General features: G+C 41.2%; 1 protein-coding gene across 5 annotated transcripts in view; it reads right to left on the reverse strand.

Annotated features, from left to right (window-relative positions):
* Window positions 1–20,199, reverse strand: part of LOC116972980 — a 42,342-nt gene that overhangs the window by 8,520 nt on the left and 13,623 nt on the right. For all 5 annotated transcript variants that reach the window (XM_033020612.1, XM_033020593.1, XM_033020603.1 and 2 more), the window contains 5 exons: window positions 16,432–16,690; window positions 16,290–16,349; window positions 14,149–14,286; window positions 6,737–6,883; window positions 1,817–1,877 (listed from right to left, as the gene is read on the reverse strand). In XM_033020612.1, the coding sequence (XP_032876503.1) occupies window positions 1,817–1,877; window positions 6,737–6,883; window positions 14,149–14,286; window positions 16,290–16,349; window positions 16,432–16,596 (571 nt within the window). In that variant the 5' untranslated portion in view covers window positions 16,597–16,690. The remainder of the gene's footprint in view (window positions 1–1,816; window positions 1,878–6,736; window positions 6,884–14,148; window positions 14,287–16,289; window positions 16,350–16,431; window positions 16,691–20,199) is intronic.

Here is a 20,199-nt window from a genome sequence, read left to right on the forward strand (position 1 = left end):
GGGCTGGAGCTGAGCTTCTCATCTCCAACTGTCACGTGATCGTTCCAATTCTGGTGACGAAGGTTCGATCAGTAAGTGGCTTGACCACCAGGTGGCGCCTCACTTTATTAAAATCTGACAATGTGCACTTTAACCACATGTGATTTTTTTCTATTACAAATCTCAAATTGTGGAGTGCAGAGGCAAATAAATAAATGATGGGTCTTCGTCCAAAACATTAGGGAGAGCACTGTAATTACATTTTGAACATGGTAATGGCTGTAATAAGGATCTGCCGGTGCTGATTTATACCAAGGACAGATGCAAAATGCTGGAGTAACTCTGGGGAAAATAGATAAAATGTGGTTTTGTTTCAGGACCCTTCTTCAGATTGGTTGTAATAGTGGATGGGGTGGGGGGGAAATGAAAAAAAGGATGTAAATGAAAAGAGGCAGGCCAAATCACAGCCGGCAACAGATGACCTCAGGTGAGGGGGTTCTCCAACAGACAGATTGGTGTACAAAGGATAGACATAGAAGCAGGTGAGAGCCCAAGAGAGTTATGTTGTTGCGAACTGTGCAGTCACAGTGGCGCAGCGGTAGAGTTGCTGCCTTGTAGCGAATGCAGCGCCGGAGACCCGGGTTCGATCCCGATAATGGGTGCTGTCTGTACATTCTCCCCGTGGTCTGCGTGGATTTTTTCCGAGATCTTCGGCTTCCTTCCACATTCCAAAGACGAACAGGTTTGTAGGTTAAATGGCTTGGTAAATGTAAAAATTGTCCCCAGTGGGTGTAGGATAGTGTTAATGTGCAGGATTGCTGGTCAGTGCGGACCCGGTGGGCCGAAGGGCTTGTTTCCACGCTGTATCTCTAAACTAAAAAAGGTGGTTAACGGGATTTTAGTCGGGGGGGGGGGGGGGGGGGGGGGGCGGAGAAACTTGTGCAAGGTCAGCCAGGATTCAGAGGAACAGAATGAGGGGAAGTTTAAGGGGGGGGGGGGAGGGAGGGAGAAAGAGGAGTTGGAAAGATGTTTTTTGTGGAAGTTATCTTTAATTGGTAAATTCAATGTTCATGCCATTGAGTTGCAAGCTACCTAAGTGGAATAGGAGGTGCTGTTCCTCCATTTTGCATGTGGTCTCACTGGCAATGGGGGAGGCCACGAACAGAAAGGTCAATATGGTAATGGCTGTGATGGGCATTCTGATTTAGAACAGTCTCAAGTAGAGAATGGTGACCCTTTGTCTATATTGTTTTAATTGACATAGCAGATACAGGCACCAATGACAATAAAAGCATTAAATCCATAATGTTGTCATCTTGAAAGGTTACACTTCATGTGGCAAAAGGTCCAGAATTGTTAGGAGGTTCAAGGATTTTGGCACAGTGAAGAATGACAATATGTGTTCACATTAGGATAGTGGGTGTTATGAGTGGTGAATATGGGTAGTTCCTTGCACCTGTTGATCTTAAAAGTACAGCACAGGTACAGGGTCTTCAGCCCATAATGTGATGCCAAGGTAAACTAATCTCATCTGCCTACACATGATGTAATAGAATACAAAAAAGTACTTCCTGTTCTTCTGAGTAGATGTCACAGATGTTACAATTGCTGGGAAACTCTCAAGAGAGTTACCATGCCCTGTACACACTGCAGTTATAATTAATTTGTGATGACTGGAGAGATAAACTTCTAGGTTGGTTAATCGAGGACCGACCGTGCGTTATTTGCAATGGTTGACAAAGTGCTTTCCTCACTGGAAGTTAAGAACGCAGCTTGTAATGGACCCAAGTTCAAATTACAGCTTTTTAAAATCATAAACATAAAATTATAAACATACCTTGCCAGTTACTGACTAACTCAATCATCTGAGGCGGATGGTCTTCTGTCATCAATGCCTGCTGCAAGGAGAAACGTCATTCACTTGATTTGTTCCAGTGCAAAGGAAAAATGGCATTTATCGGATAATCACCCCATTTCATCTGATAAATTGCATAGCTAAGGGTCCCAAAAGTAAATAAATAAAATCACCGGAACATAATTTTTGGCATTGCTGATTGAGGGGGTGCAAAACATGACACTGTCAGGAGAAGTCCCTGCTTTGTTCTGTTCTGTCACAGGCAACTCAAATATGCTTTCAGTCCTTGCTTCAATAACTTGCTCTTGACCACACATCTTGCACACCACCCCTTACCACCACCATCCCTTTCTTTTCCATCACCCACAGAACCATCAACCAGTCCCAAGAAGGGTCCCGACCTGAAACGTCACCCATCCATTTTCCCCATTGGCGCTGCCTGATTCGCTGATTACTCCAGCACCTTATGTCTGTCTTTGGTATAAACCAGCATCCGCAGTTTTTGTTTCTACCACCTGGAAGAGTGCGTGTGTTTCATGTGAAAAGAAAGAGATTAGTTAAAACAAATGTAGGTCCCTTGCAGTCAGAAACAGGTGAGTTGATCATGGGGAACAAGGATATGGCGGACCAATTGAATAACTACTTTGGTTCCGTCTTCACTAAGGAAGACATAAATAATCTGCCGGAAATAGCAGGGTCAAAGGAGTTGGAGGAATTGAGTGAAATCCAGGTTAGCCGGGAAGTGGTGTTGGGTAAATTAAATGGATTAAAGGCCGATAAATCCCCAGGGCCAGATAGGCTGCATCCCAGAGTACTTAAGGAAGTAGCTCCAGAAATAGTGGATGCATTAGTAATAATCTTTCAAAACTCTTTAGATTCTGGAGTAGTTCCTGAGGATTGGCGGGTAGCAAACGTAACCCCACTTTTTAAGAAGGGAGGGAGAGAGAAAACGGGGAATTACAGACCAGTTAGTCTAACATCGGTAGTGGGGAAACTGCTAGAGTCAGTTATTAAAGATGGGATAGCAGCACATTTGGAAAGTGGTGAAATCATTGGACAAAGTCAGCATGGATTTACAAAAGGTAAATCATGTCTGACGAATCTTATAGAATTTTTCGAGGATGTAACTAGTAGCGTGGATAGGGGAGAACCAGTGTATGTGGTGTATCTGGACTTCCAGAAGGCTTTCGACAAGGTCCCACATAAGAGATTAGTTTACAAACTTAAAGCACACGGCATTGGGGGTTCAGTATTGATGTGGATAGAGAACTGGCTGGCAAACAGGAAGCAAAGAGTAGGAGTAAACGGGTCCTTTTCACAATGGCAGGCAGTGACTAGTGGGGTACCGCAAGGCTCAGTGCTGGGACCCCAGCTATTTACAATATATATTAATGATCTGGATGAGGGAATTGAAGGCAATATCTCCAAGTTTGCGGATGACACTAAGCTGGGGGGCAGTGTTAGCTATGAGGAGGATGCTAGGAGACTGCAAGGTGACTTGGATAGGCTGGGTGAGTGGGCAAATGTTTGGCAGATGCAGTATAATGTGGATAAATGTGAGGTTATCCATTTTGGTGGCAAAAACAGGAAAGCAGACTATTATCTAAATGGTGGCCGACTAGGAAAAGGGGAGATGCAGCGAGACCTGGGTGTCATGGTACACCAGTCATTGAAAGTGGGCATGCAGGTGCAGCAGGCAGTGAAGAAAGCGAATGGTATGTTAGCTTTCATAGCAAAAGGATTTGAGTATAGGAGCAGGGAGGTTCTACTGCAGTTGTACAGGGTCTTGGTGAGACCACACTTGGAGTATTGCGTACAGTTTTGGTCTCCAAATCTGAGGAAGGACATTATTGCCATAGAGGGAGTGCAGAGAAGGTTCACCAGACTGATTCCTGGGATGTCAGGACTGTCTTATGAAGAAAGACTGGATAGACTTGGTTTATACTCTCTAGAATTTAGGAGATTGAGAGGGGATCTTATAGAAACTTACAAAATTCTTAAGGGGTTGGACAGGCTAGATGCAGGAAGATTGCTCCCGATGTTGGGGAAGTCCAGGACAAGGGGTCACAGCTTAAGGATAAGGGGGAAATCCTTTAAAACCGAGATGAGAAGAACTTTTTTCACACAGAGAGTGGTGAATCTCTGGAACTCCCTGCCACAGAGGGTAGTCGAGGCCAGTTCATTGGCTATATTTAAGAGGGAGTTAGATGTGGCCCTTGTGGCTAAGGGGATCAGAGGGTATGGAGAGAAGGCAGGTACGGGATACTGAGTTGGATGATCAGCCATGATCATATTGAATGGCGGTGCAGGCTCGAAGGGCCGAATGGCCTACTCCTGCACCTAATTTCTATGTTTCACCGAGTTACTGCCTGGTGTTTCCAGCATCCATTTAAGAGCGTTTAGTACACAGACCAGGACAGAGCATAGGATTCATTGGTGCGGTCTACTTTTTCTTCAAGTTTTCTGCCCTGATGAAATCATGGAATTTTGCAGCACAAGTGAGGTTATAGAACCTATTATACCCATGACTATTTATAAAGAACTACACTATTTGGCTCAACATCCAGATCCCCCATTCCGCCCACTATAAACCCAGCACAGTTGTCCTCTTCAAGCACACTTCCGTCAGCCTTGAGCATGTTTGCTTTCACAAAACTCTTGGGTGTGTACCCAGCTCGAACAACCTCACTATATTTTAATTATACAAATGGACGTGTGTTTTCCCAGAAATTTACTTTCATCGCCATTCATCAACAAAATAGAGAGAGTACAGAGGAGATTTACTAGAATGTTGCCTGGGTTTCAGCAACTAAGTTACAGAGAAAGGTTGAACAAGTTAGGGCTTTATTCTTTGGAGCGCAGAAGGTTAAGGGGGGACTTGATAGAGGTTTTTAAAATGATGAGAGGGATAGACAGAGTTGACGTGGAAAAGCTTTTCCCACTGAGAGTAGGGAAGATTCAAACAAGGGGACATGACTTGAGAATTAAGGGACTGAAGTTTAGGGGTAACATGAGGGGGAACTTCTTTACTCAGAGAGTGGTAGCTGTGTGGAATGAGCTTCAAGTGAAGGTGGTGGAGGCAGGTTCGTTTTTATCATTTAAAAATAAATTGGATAGTTATATGGATGGGAAAGGAATGGAGGGTTATGGTCTGAGCGCAGGTATATGGGACTAGGGGAGAATATGTGTTCGGCACGGACTAGAAGGGTCGAGATGGCCTGTTTCCGTGCTGTAATTGTTATATGGTTATATGGTTATTAGTCAAAGATATTTTAAATGCGTTTGCACATGGATTTAGCAGTTAACCACTGCCTTTGGAGCTTGGATGCACAAGACATTACAGGTGCTGGAAAAAACAAAGCGTGGAGGAACTCAGCAGGTCAGGCAGCATCTGTGGATGGAATGGACAGCAGACGTTTTGGGTTGTGTCTAAAGTGTCCAGTTTAATTTATTGTCACGTGGACCAAGGTACAGTGAAAAGCTTTTGTTGCGTACTAACCAAAGACAATACATGATTACCATCAAGGCGGGGAATCAAATCAAGAAAGGTCCTGACCCTTGAGTTCCTCCAGCACTTTGTTTTCCTTTGCTTTAGAAGCTTGATTTGATATGAAAACAATACCATCTTTTGTAAAAATTTACATTTTCTGGAAAGACTAAGGAGAGTAAATGGCATAAAATCTAAATAAAAATTTGAAAGGCGTTTCTAAATATGTTGGATGATACACTCAGGGGTTTAAATAGCACAAGGCAATGAAAAACAAACTACAATTGACTCTTTAGTCAGAGGTTGGTGAACCTACTGAAATGTTTCCACAGAAGGCTATGGAGGCAATGTCAATGCATATTTTTAAGGCAGTGACAGATACATTCTTGATTAGTATGAGTGAATACTTATTAATTAAAATCAGTGAACCAAATACATAATTAACATTGCACTTCCTTTTTACCCTGCAGATGGTTCAATACATTAGCAAGTTAGTCAATTGATCAACAATTTCATGTGCGGTGGGTCTGTTATCGTCCGTATATTCTGCCCTCAAAACAAAATCATATAGATCCAGATCTTCAAGGCTAATTTTATATAAAATAATTATTTCTTTCCTCTGAGCAATCTCAGCGCATATAATTATTCATGATTTAACAAAATATTACTTCATCGACGAATTTAGTTTTCGTTATTCCATCCCAGCTCCCCATTTTGACAGGTAAATTAACCAAAAAAGGCAATACATTGTCTTTCAAATAAAACACTCAGATGGTCAATTAATTCTCTTCATTCTCATTTAGACAAAACAAAACTCTAGGAAAGTAGAGAAAATTATAGATAGTGTTTCATTGCAAAAAAAGCTCGAAGACTTCAAGCACTAAAAGGTGTTGTCTGCAAATAATTTGTAGATTCTCCCTCTCCCTGTGCTCTTGTTTCCTCCTACCTCTCAGAGATACACTGGTAGGTAGAATGGTCATTGCCACAGAAGGCTGTCAGAGGCTATGGGCAGATGGCAGGAGAATGGGGTTAGGAGGGAGAGAATGATCAGCCATGCTTGAATGGCAGAGTAGACTTGATGGGCCGAATAGCCGAATTCTGCTCCTATCACATATGACTTTAGTCAATCACAGCTACGAAAATCTAATTATAGCTGTTAGTTTTTGCCTATCCCTACCACCACTAGAAAATGCATACAAACCAAACAAGGACCACAAACCAAAATACTATTTTGATGTTCTGTTATTGAACAATCAGAGAGCACGGACCTTGTAAATTACTCTATTTGTTGAGTGGAGCATGAATTAGATTAAAACAAAATGTGCATCCTCCAACCTATTATTCTGGGTTGAACCACCAATTATAAACAAATGAACAAGTAATTTTAAAAATTGTGATTTCAATTCCATACTTACCATTCCCGTTGTACTGTCAAAGCAGCCACGGGTGGGAAGGCTTTGACAGCCAAGATAGGCTATGATAGTTGCCATCAGAATACCAACCACAGATGCAAATAATATGATCATATTGGCTCCTTGAACAAATTTGCTGAGTATGTATTCCTAAAGGAAAGAGAGGTGCATTTTACACACAATTTTGGTAAATGAGCAAGACGCTGATAAAAATCTTAGATTGAAGATTTATTCAATATTGGAGACACAAGAAACTGCAAATGCTGAAATCTGAAGTAAAAGAAAGGCAGGAGAAACTTAGGGCAAACAGCATCTGTGGAGGGAAAGGACAGAACGTTTTGGGTTGGGACCCTACTTTAGACTGATGGAGTGGGGGTGGGGGAGGAGGGAAGCAGAGCCTGGCAAGTGGCAGCTGGGGGTGATGAGCACAATGGTGAAAATGAGACAAAAGGGTGTTAAATAAGGAAAGAGGAGGAGTAATGTAAAGCCAGAGAGAGAGATATGGGTGGAAGGGGACAGAGGGTGGAGGAAGAGGGGTAATAAAAGGTAAATATGAGACTCAGGAATGGGAGATGTGTTTACGGAGGGGAAGGAGTACAGCGATTATGGTGACAGGAGAAATGTTTGCGAACCAGGATGGGGAGGGGGGTCAGAGTTATAGAATGTAACAGGCACTTCGGCCCAACTTGCTAACACCAGCCAACATGTCCCATCTACACTAGTCCCACCTGCCCGCATTTGGTCCATATCCCTCCAAACCTGTCCTATCCACGTACCTGTCTAACTGTTTCTTAAACATTGGAATAGTCCCTTCCTCAACTATCTCCTCTGGCAGCTTGTTCCATACACCCACCATCTTTTGAGTGAAAAGTTCTCCCCTCAGATTCCTATCAACTATTTTCCCCTTCACCATAAACCCATGTCCTCTGGCTCTCGATTCACCTACACTGGGTAACAGACCCTGCGCATCTATGTGGATGGGGGGGGGGGGGGGGGGGGGGGGGAGAGAGGGTGGCAAAAGAAAACAAGGTGGTGTGTAAAGGGGGTGGTGGAGTATTACTTGAAATTGGAGAATTTAATGTTCATACCGTTGGGGTGTAAGCTACCCAAGCAGAACCTGAGGTTCTGTTCTTCCAGTGACGTGTGTCCTAACCATTGCCATGTAGACGGCGTAGGACCAAAAGGTCAGTGTGGGAATGAGAATGACATTAAAATAGTTAGCAACCATGAGATCCAGCAAGCCTTGGTGGACATGGCGCAATTGTTTGGCGAAATGGTCATCTGGTCTATGCTTGGTCTCGCCGATGTAAAGGAGGCCACATTGGGAGCATTGGCTTATATTAATTTAGCAAGTGACTGCAGGTTAAATAAACTAACCATGATCCTGCTCATTGTTCAGGTGGCCTTTTAGGAAATTACTTTACATGGATTCAGATGAAATGTTTCCTTATAAATACAAATCCTGAAGCAGTCAATTACCAGCAAAATTATATTCACACACCATCTGTAATCATTAACATTTCTACAGGCTCACATCATAAATAAGCAAACCTAGCCAGATATGATCAATTTACTGGTAGATATAACTGGAATTAAAGCTTCATCTTTAAAAGAACATCCATTAGAAATGTCACTAATTTTCACTAACATAGTGTCTTCCACATAACACAATGTCAAAGTAATGAAAGCAATGTTGAACAGACAGATGATTCAATCATAAAATGTGATTTCAGGTAAATAACAGAAAGGTCAAATGCACGTTTCTAAGAGCATCCAAAAAGAGCAGTGGCAAGACAATGGTTTGAAGAGTGAATCCAAGAGTGTAGGATCTAGGCAGACTAAGGGCCTCTCCCACTTACACGATTTTTTTGGCGACTTGCCGGCACCCGTCATAGTAGCAGCATGTCGCCGAAAAAAAATCGCGTAAGTGGGACAGGCCCTTGAGAGACAGCATGGAAACCGGCCTATAGGCCCACTGAGTCCATGCCAACCTACATTGCCCTCCATAATGTTTGGGACAAAGACCCATCATTTATTTATTTGCCTCTGTACTCCACAATTTGAGATTTGTAATAGAAAAAAAAAAAATCACATGTGGTTAAAGTGCACATTGTCAGATTTTATTAAAGGCCATTTGTATACATTTAGGTTTCACCATGCAGAAATTACAGCAGTCCCCCCATTTCATGGCACTATGTTTGGGAAACATGGCTTCACAGGCATTTGTAATTGCTCATGTGTGTTTTATTGCCTCCTTAATGCAGGTATAAGAGAGCTCTCAGCACCTAGTCTTTCCTCCGGTCTTTCCATCATCTTTGGAAACTTTTATTGCTGTTTATCAACATGAGGACCAAAGTTGTGCCAATGAAAGTCAAAGAAGCCATTATGAGACTGAGAAACAAGAATAAAACTCTTGGAGACATCAGCCAAACCTTAGGCTAACCAAAATCAACTGTTTGGAACATCATCAAGAAGAAAGAGAGCACTGGTGGGCTTACTAATCGCAAAGGGACTGACAGGCCAAGGAAGACCTCCACAGCTGACAGAAGAATTATCACTATCATAAAGAAAACCCCACAAACACCTGTCCGACAAATCAGAAACACTCTTCAGGAGTAGGTGTGGATTTGTCAAAGACCACAGTCCGCAGAAGACTTCATGAACAGAAATACAGAAGCTACACTGCAAGATGCAAACCACTGGTTAGCCGCAAAAATAAGATGGTCAGGTTACATTTTGCCAAGAAGTACTTAAAAGAGCAACCACAGTTCTGTAAAAAGGGTTTGTGGACAGATGAAAAGCAGATTAACATATCAGAGTGATGGCAAGATCAAAGTATGGAGGAGTGAAGGAACTGTCCAAGATCCTAAGCATACCACCTCATCTGTGAAACACGGTGGTGGGGATGTTATAGCCTGAAACAGAAGCGTTTTAACAGATTTCTTTGAACTTTGAGGGTAAATGAGAAGTAGTGAATGTAGTGTCATTTGGATTTTCCAAGGGATTGTATACAAATTTTGTTACATGTGAGCCAATATATTCTCACAATAAATGATCAGTAAATGAACAGAGAGGATGAATAAATGTACAATTTTCAAGTTGGCAGAATGTAACAAGTGAGATGCTCATGGATCAGTGTTTGGGGCTCAGCTATTCATAATATTAACAACGTAGATAAAGTACATCTCAAGTACTCTTAGGTCGTGGAGTTTCTGCAGAATCTACCAGGGTTCACATAATTCCCTTAAAGTGTTTGTTACACAGGATGTCCACCATTCAGATCCTGATGAATGCCATTTACTTTGTTATTACTGTACATAACATTACCCTCAAAAAATTGTTTAAATGCTTGTAGGAAAGAGAAGCAAGTCCCAAGGGATATTTGAGTGTCCACTTTGTCACATTATGACTGAGCACATTAATCTATTTCTAATATGCCGATATCTCTTGGGGGTATCAGTTCCAACTGACTCCCTCTTAAGAAGCAGTGGCTTACAAATCATCTGCCTTGTCCCTTGCAAACTCTGGAATACCAGAGATGTATTAAGCTTTCAAAGCCTCAAGACATCTAATTTATATCAAACCACTCATTTTGCCCTATAAACAATCTGGGGGGGGGGGACATATTGGTCAATATTCACTGATGAAAACCAGAGGGGGTGTAATCATGTTAGAATACTTATTAATTAAAATCAGTGAACCAAATACATAAATTTACATTGTCATTCCTTTTTACCCTGCAGATAATTCCATGCAAGTTAGTCAATTGATCAACAATTTCATATTTTAGAAACATTCTCCCCCAAAACAAAGTATAGATCTTGATCTTCAATGCTTTTTTTTAAAATAAAGTATTATTGCTTTCCTCTGAGCAATCTCATTTTATATAATTATTGGGAGATTTGGAAGAGGGAATTAGGAGCAACACCAGCAAGTTTGCAGATGACACAAAGCTGGGTGGCAGTGTGAACTGTGAAGAGGATGTTAGGAGGTTGCAGGGTGACCTGGACAGGGTGAGTGAGTGGGCAGATGCGTGGCAGATACAGTATAATATAGATAAATGTGAGGTTATCCACTTTGGCGGCAAAAACAAGGGGGCAGATTATTATCTCAATGGGGTTAGGTTAGGTAAGGGGGAGGTGCAACGAGACATGGGCGTCCTTGTACACCGGTCACTGAAAGTTGGCTTACAGGTATTCAGTATTCAGTATTTACTTTAATGTCGTTTTTACTGAGTACTTACATACACAGATGAAACGAAAAATTGTTTCTCAATCAGTTCCCGTCAGTGCAGTTAATAAAAACAGAATAAATACATATAGCTTTAAAAATTAAAATTACCATATCTAAAATAGGCCTAATAATTGAAATAAAAACAGACATTCAGACAGACAGTGGCTTTGCTTTGACAGGTGCCTAGTTGTCAAAGTATGGGCGAGGTTAGATGTGTTGGTGTATGATATATGGGGAGGGGACACAGTCCGTTAACCAGTCTTATTGCCTGTGGGAAGAAGCTGTGTAGCATCCTGTTGGTTTTGCAGCTGATGCTCCTGTACCTCTTCCCAGATGGCAGAATGGAGAAGATGTGGTGTGATGGATGATAGGGGTCCTTGATAATGGAGATGGCTCTGCTGATGCTCCGCTTCTGATAGATCTCCAACAGGAAAGGGAGTGGGGCACCAATGATCCTACTGGCTGTCTTCACTATCAGTGAAGAAAGCTAATGGAATGTTGGCCTTCATAACAAGAGGATTTCAGTATAGGAGTAAAGAGGTTCTTCTGCAGTTGCATAGGGCTCTGGTGAGACCACATCTAGAGTATTGTGTACAGTTTTGGTCTCCTAATTTGAGGAAGGACATCCTTGTGATTGAGGCAGTGCAGCGTAGGTTCACGAGATTGATCCCTGGGATGGCGGGACTGTCATATGAGGAAAGATTGAAAAGACTAGGCTTGTATTCACTGGAGTTTAGAAGGACGAGGGGATATCTTATAGAAACATATAAAATTATAAAAGGACTGGAAAAGCTAGATGCAGGAAAAATGTTCCCAATGTTGGGCGAGTCCAGAACCAGGGGCCACAGTCTTAGAATAAAGGTGAGGTAATTTAAGACTGAGGTGAGAAAAAACGTTTTCACCCAGAGATTTGTGAATTTATGGAATTCCCTGCCACAGAGGGCAGTGGAGGCCAAGTCACTGGATGGATTTAAGAGGAAGTTAGATAGAGCTCTAGGAGCTAGTGGAGTCAAAGGATATGGGAAAAGGCGGGCACGGGTTATTGATAGGGGACGATCAGCCATAATCACAATGAATGATGGTGCTGGCTCGAAGGGCCGAATGGCCTCCTCCTGCACCTATTTTCTATGTTTCTATGTTTCATGATTCAACAAAATATTAGTTCTTCTACGACTTTAATTTTCCTTATTCCATCCCAGCTCCCCATTTTGACAGGTAAATTAACCAAAAAAGGCAATACATTGTCTTTCAAATAAAACACTCAGATGGTCAATTAATTCTCTTCAATCTCACTTAAACAAAACAAAACTCTAGGAAAGTAGAGATAATTATAGATAGTGTTTCATTGCACATAAAGCTCGCAGGCTTCAAGCACTTAAAGGTGTTATCTGCAAATAAATTGTAGATTCTTCTTCTCCCTCTGCTCTTGTTTCCTCCTACCTCTCAAAGATACACTGGTAGGTTGAATGGTCTTTGCCACAGAAGGCTGTGGAGGCCAAATCAGTGGATATTATTAAGGCAGAGATACATAGATTCTCGATTAGTATGGGTGTCAGAGGTTATGGGGAAAAGGCAGGAGAATGGGGTTAGGAGGGAGAGAATGATCAGCCATGATTGAATGGAATTCTGCTCCTATCACTTTTGATTGTTAATTGTTGTTCGAGTAGATGATTGGCAGGAGAATCAAGGGGTGGATACCTTATGGGCATGAGAAAATAGGTTAAAGGGAAATGAGTTGGGGAATGGGGCGTGCTGAGAGCCAGCATGGATGCAATGGGCCAAATATCCTTATATGTTGGAATTTCTAAAAAGTAAAATACATACATTTTTCCTCAAGATCTTTTTCCAATTTTTATTAAAATTCTCCAGTTTTTGCACATCACTATTTTAATATAACTTCACAGCTGAAAAGATATTATAGTTTTAGTATTGTAAGGCAAAGTGAAAACTCCCTACATAAATAAACAGTATTTAATAATAATAATAATAATAATAATAATAATAATAATAGTAATAACAATAATAAATTGTGGGACTAAGGGAAAAAAATTGTTCGGCGCGCACTTGTAGGGCCGAGATGGCCTGTTTCCGTGCTGTAATTGTTATATGGTTATATATGGTTATATGGTTAAATACTTTATTGATCCCCTCAGGGAAATTCAGATGTCCAGAAGCCCCCAACCAACAAACCCACACATTCAAAACGAACGCAGACAGAAAATACATAAAATACAATGTGAACACTACCCTAGAGCAATAAATACTTAACAAGACCAATAATTAACAATTAAAAAATGCAAAAATGCATCCTCCTACAGCCTAGCGGTCCGAATTATAAAATCAAACGGCTGCAGGGGTGAAGGATCTCCTGAACCGCTCCGTTCTACAGGGCAAGGAGAAGAGCCGGTTGTTGTTCCGAGTGCTCTTTTGACTCTCCAGAATTACATGGAAGGGATGCCCGGGGTTTTTCAGGATGACCTGCACCTTGCGCCTCATACGCCTCTCAAGCACATCCATCCCAGAGTCCACTCTCCCCTCCAGCACTGAGCTAGCTCGTTTAACCAGTTTGTCCAGCTTCTTGTTGTTTTTTGCACTAATGCTGTTGCCCCAGCTGACAACAGCGTAGAAAATAACACTTGCAACCACAGTTGTAAAACATGTGCAGCATATCATTACGCACATTGAAGGATTTGAGCCTTCTGTGGAAAAAGAGTCTGCTCTGGCCTTTTTTGTAGAGGGCGTCAGAGTTGACAGACCAGTCCAGTTTGTTATCCAGGTGGACTCCAAGGTATTTATATGTCTGCACTACCTCAATGTCAGCCCCTGCAGCGTTGACCGGCTGAAGGGAGAGCTTGGACCTGCCGAAGTTAACCACCATCTCTTTAGTCTTAGCTGTTCAGGAAGAGACAGTTCTCTTTACTCCAGGCACAGAAGGCACTGATCAAGTTTCTGTATTCCTCCTCATGCCCGTTCCTTACACATGCCACAATCGCTGTGCCATCTGAATATTGTCATCTGAAATCGCTGTGTCATCTGAATAGTTTTGCATGGCAAACGAAACTAAAAGCACTCAGCTAATTAATTAGCCTCATAATTCATTTAAATACTGAAGCCTGTGATTTGCAGAAGGGAAAAAACACAATGCAAGTCAAAGAAAAATTTCTAATTTCAAAAGGGCTTACCACATGAATTGCTTCACTGGTTTTATGTTGAAACACTTCATCGTCATCTTCACCATAACTCAATGTCAATGCAGCATATATTATCAAAACAGTTGTGGTTATCCAAGAAAGTACAGCTGATGCAATCATAGCAGTCACCTAAAAGTAGAATGCAAAGAATCATGATATAAACAGCAAAACAAGTTTAAACAATACTAAGCAACACTATCAGTGGTGCAATAATAATAATAATGGATGGGATTTATATAGCGCCTTTCTAGAATACTCAAGGCGCTTTACATCGCATTATTCATTCACTCCTCAGTCATACTCGGTGGTGGTAAGCTACTTCTGTAGCCACAGCTGCCCTGCAACTGACGGAAGCGTGGCTGCCAATCTGCGCCTACGGCCCCTCCGACCACCACCAATCACTCACACACACACATTCACACACATTCACACACAGGCAAAGGTGGGTGAAGTGTCTTGCCCAAGGACACAACGACAGTATGCACTCCAAGCGGGATTCGAACCGGCTACCTTCCGGTCGCCAGCCGAACACTTAGCCCATTGTGCCATCTGTCGTAACATAACATTGTTGATAGATTTAATACACAACTGTCATTTTACTAATATTATGATCAGTATTTCCAAAATCTATTAACTTGGCCTTTCCTGCTAGTTTTGCTTTAATTGAAGGTCATAAAAATATAGTAGAACAGGGATTGATTCACAGCACAAGAGAATGTTGTTTGAATACAAACCATTCAGAATTTATCACATTTGTTTGTGATTCAGTAGCACTTGTGAAAAGATTAGTTTCTAAATATTGGCTTGGGTATCATCTTCTGTGTGCTGTTTACAAATTACACACGTTTGGCATATTAAATTTTTTTTCCAAATAAAGAGTTAAATTAATTTAGGCACCTGCTAAGCATGGAAGTGTGCAGAAGATTTAGCACATTGGTTACAACGCGTGAAGGTGCAAGGGAAAGCGACACAAAACTGTTCTCCTTTTCTTCAATCTTCAGCTTTTCACAATTTTACCATTCTTGGAAGATTTTGACAATATACACGATGCACATACAAATGATTTATAAAATACAGGGAGAGATGGAAAAAACCCCGGCTTTTCTGGTTAATTCACGTACACGATTACTTTTTTCTCAAATTTCAGGATATTAAAAGTCTATTTTGGTGAGAAACTCCACAACATAATAGCACTACAATTGGTTCCTTTATCTAGATATATATTGTAAATAGCTGAGCCCCAAATGCTGATCCATGAGCATCCCACTTATTACAGTCTTCGAACTTGAAAATCATTCATTTATTCCTACTCTCTTTAGTAATGATGCACAATATGACTTAATTCAATGCACCATATACATCTGAAGACATCCATAAAATTAAGTACATATTTGACCTAGAGCTTGATATTGGGCTAATCAAACATAATGGATTTGACACATTCACAACATAAAGATAGTGGCAGGGGAAGAAAATTGTTCATCTTTTCATCAGGTAGTTGTAGCAGGTAGTATAACAGCATATAAAGGACATTTTGACAGGTACATGGATAGGAAAGGTTTAGAGGAATCTGGGCCAATGCAGGCAAATGAGACTCGCATCGATGGGGCATATTGGTTGGCATGAATGGCTTCTGCTTTAGATTCTAAAAATAAACTTTCGAAATAGCGCAACACAAATTGGTTCCAAACTAAGCGAGTCAGGCAGCCTCCGTAGGACAGGTACACAAAATTGCTGGAGGAACTCAGCGGGTGCAGCAGCATCTATGGAGCGAAGGAAATAGGCGACGTTTCGGGCCGAAACCCTTCTTCAGACCGTAGGACAGGTGGCTTTTTGGGTCAGGGCTCGTTCTTCAGTCTGAAGACGAACAGGACTATTCTGTGTTAAGCTTAAGTGAGCAGGTCACTTGATGACCTCAGCCATAATAAGTGGTATTTGTTAGACACATTGGTTTACCCAAGATTGTTTAATACGTAATATAATATAGTTTTATATAATATCGTTATGTTTCATAATATAATTTTGTTTATATATATATATATTGGTTCAGTTTCCAAACTAATTAAATTATTTTTCTTTCATAATGGGATTCTTATGTGATTATTTTCCCACTTCCTTTGCAAGATACTTACAATAATGGGATTCTTTCTCTGCGAGGAAAATAATGCCAGAATGCCTGGAAATGCGAGTGCCTGAAAAAGCAAGCAACATTTTCACTGGTTCATGATTAAGACACAAGATCACATTAAATTATGTAAATTATTTTGCGTTTACCATGCCTGTCCAGATGGGTATTCTAGTCCGACGGAGCACGGAATCTTTCCGAAAAAATCCATCTATGAAGCTGCAAACTATACAGATTGTGGAACAAGCTAGTTGTAGAATTCCCAGTGGGACCATTGCACGCTGATTAAATATGAAGTATCTGTAACGTGCCATTGTTAAAAGGCATGAAGGTGGAGAACTATCCACAATCTCACTAAAAGTCTATAATATCTGGAAGTTGACAGTAAAGGGATCTTTAACTCATATCCTAGGAGGAAAAAGAAAAAGAAAAAGAGTTATACATTGCATCTTAAATTATTTTGCTGAATTCATGAACCAGTGAAATTATTTTGCTGTAATTTACTATCACAAGGAATATAGCTATAATCTGCAATAATTTACCATGGAAGCATAGTGCAATGGAATGCAAGTGAAAAGTGATCTGTAGAGAAGTGGCCTCAATCACCTGCAAAAGATTCTAAATCCAATCATAGACTCTTTAGACTACAGTGATACAGCATGGAAACAGGTACTTCGGCCCACTGAGTCCGCACCAACCAGCGACCACCCCATACACTAGCACTATCCAACACACTAGGGACAATTAACCTACAAACCCGTACGTCTTGGGAATGTGGGAGGAAACCGGAGCAGCCAGTGTAAACACACAAAGTCATAGGGAGAATGTACAATCTCCGTACAGATAGCATCCATAGTCGGGATTGAACTTGGATCTCTGGCGCTGTAAGAAGCAACTCTCCCACTGTATCGCACCGATTCAATAGAGTACTATCACAGAAATGAACACCATAAGTGGACTTCAATTCAAAGCTGCCATATGCAAACAAAAATAAATTTCCATTCCACCCTGTCTACGCTGGCCCTTTTAAACATCTCTTGGTGACTTCCCAGGATCTTACGATTCTTCTCCAAATATATTTGCACTTCCTTTTTCAAAGTTGCCACCAAATCTTGGCATCCGAGAGGGCACTGAATTCCAAGTCCAACCACATCGTATTTTCTAAATTAAACCTGTGAGCCTGGCTAAACCTTTTCTCTGCAACCTTTTATCTCTGAAACAATCTGTGCATCCCTTTGAAAGCCTTAACACTTGTACTGAGGTCTGGAGCCCACCCATGGACAGAACACTGCAGGAATTTTACAAACATGGTTTAAAAATGTGCTTTGAAGTGAAGATTGGTCATTTTGCATTTTTAAATGGAAGAAGAAAATCAATTAAAAACTACTTATGTTATTCACTTGGAATAATGGATCCCAAAAGCTTTACTGCAGACTTTAGACAGTCAGGTCTAATGGTATTTGCAATCATGGAATACAGAGATCTGTGCCTTGCAGGTGTGAGCTAATCGATAGTGCAGGTCGATCTTCAATCATGAATAATTGTCAATTAATTGAACAAGCTTAAAAAGCTCACTTTGTAATTTACATTTTCCAGCCATCTAAAATGTTAGTTTTGCTTAAATTCAATATCACTAAAGGAATATCATAAGATTTGTCCTTTAACTGAAGATTACTTCACTCATTGTGGTGCTTAACATGCCACAGATGCTGCATGATCAGAGATTATTTGGAAGGATTTGGGGAAAGGAACATTCAAAACTAAACTGCTTTTTAAACAGTTGAACAGTTTGTACACTTGCTCTGACCAGTTTGAACCTTTTCCCTCTTTGGCTCGCTTGCTTGATTTCAAAATCTTCCCAGGTTGTGGACTCGAGCTTCATTTTACGATCGACTCCCCATAGAATTGTACTCCCTCTATATACGACTGTGCAGCCAAATTGTGCTCTTAACTCAATCTACAAGTTTGCATATAACACCATTGTTGTGGGTCTGATCTCAATCAAAGGCAAGATGGAGTAAGAAAGGAGATAGAGAGCTTAGTAACATGGTGTTAAGTCATAATCAGCTCCCTCAATGTCAACAAAATGAAGGAGCTAGTCATTGAATTCAGGAAGCAGGGTAGTCACAGCCCGTTCAACGTCAAAGGTGTTGAAATGGAGATGGTTGAGAGATTCAAGTTCTTAGGTGTAAATGTCACCAACCAATGCCAATATGCAAGAGATGAATATCCTGACCTTCCAATTCCCAATTCAAAACATCATCTATCCTTCATCCCTCCACAGATGCTGACTGGCCTGCTAAATTCCACCAGTACTTTTATTTTTGCACAATATTACAGCATCCACTGCCTTTTGTGTCTGCCGGTTTTCATTGTTGGCTTGGCAGTGGAAAGAGTTAGCAGCTTCAAATTCCTGGAAGTTATCATCTTGGGTGACCTGTCCTGGGCTCGACACATAGATGTAATCATGAAGGAAATCAGTCAGCTCTTCTACTTTCTTACGTGTTTAAAGGGATTCAACGTGTCACTGAATATTATAACAAACTTTTATAGATATTCTTCAGAAAATAGCCTAACTGGTTCCATCATGGCCTGGTTCAGCAATTCCAACACACAGGAATTCAAACAGCTGCAGTGAGTGATGGATTTAGCGTACGGCAAAACCCGACTTGACCTGGTGTCCAGAAGAGCGAGAAGGAATATTTTTGAAATATAGGAATCTCGACCCAAACGTCACCTATTCCTTTTCTCCATGGATGCTGCCTGACCTGCTGAGTTACTCCAGCATTTTGTGTATATCTTCATTTCTGTAAGATATACCATCCTGACAGCTTTTGAAAGGGTGGATGTGGCGAGGACATATCATCTCCTGTGGGAGAAACCTCAGTAGTTTATCAATTCAAAGCACATGAGGTAAAGTATTTCACAGATAACCAAGAATCTTTGGAACTCTCTTCCTCAATGGGCAAGTGAGAGGGAAGGAGAATGTTTGAATAGACCATAAGACATAGGAGCAGAGTTAGATCAGCCATAATTGTATTCAGTGTTAGAATTAGGCCATTCGGCCCATTGAGTCTACCCTTCGATCATGGCTGATCTATTTTTCCCTGTCAACCCCATTCTCCTGCCCTCTGCCCATAATCTTTGATGCCTAAAAAGCCCAATATCTTGGCCTCGACAGCCATCTGTGCCAATGAATTCCACTGATTCTGGCTAAATAAATTCCTCCTCATCTCCATTCTAAAGATACGCCTTTTTATTCCGAAGCTGTGCCTTCTGGTTCTGGACTCACATTAGTTTAGTTTATTAGTTTAGAGAAAGAGAGCAGAAACAGGCCCTTCGGCTCACCGGGTCCGTGCCGCCCAGTGATCCCCGCATATTAACACTATCCTACACCCACTAGGGACAATTTTTACATTTACCAAGCCAATCAGCCTACATATCTGTACGTCTTTAGAGTGTGGGAGGAAACCAAAGATCTTGGAGAAAACCCTCACAGGTCACGGGGAGAACGTACAAACTCCGAACAGACAGCACCCGTAGTTGGGATCGAACCTGGGTCTCCCGCGCTGTAAGGCAGCAACTCTACCGCTGCGCCACTGTACTGAAAACATCCTTTCCATGTCCAATCTAGGCCTTTCATTATTCTGTAGATTTCAATGAGCTCTCCCCTCATCCTTCAAACCAGAATATTTTAAATGCAGAAGTGAATATTTAGTGGACGAGAGGGCAAGAAAGTTACTACAGATGGACTGGGATAGGGAATGGAGGCTGTAATCAGATCAGCCATAATCTTAGTCAGTGCTGGAGTTCTGCTTCTAATTAGTATGTTCATATTATAATGATCAAGTTAGATGGGTTTGATTTATGTTCACATTTTGAATAAATTAGGTTTAGGTTTATTATTATTATTAACA

The sequence above is a fragment of the Amblyraja radiata genome, chromosome 1, assembly GCF_010909765.2.
Source record: "Amblyraja radiata isolate CabotCenter1 chromosome 1, sAmbRad1.1.pri, whole genome shotgun sequence".
Lineage (NCBI taxonomy): Eukaryota > Metazoa > Chordata > Chondrichthyes > Rajiformes > Rajidae > Amblyraja > Amblyraja radiata.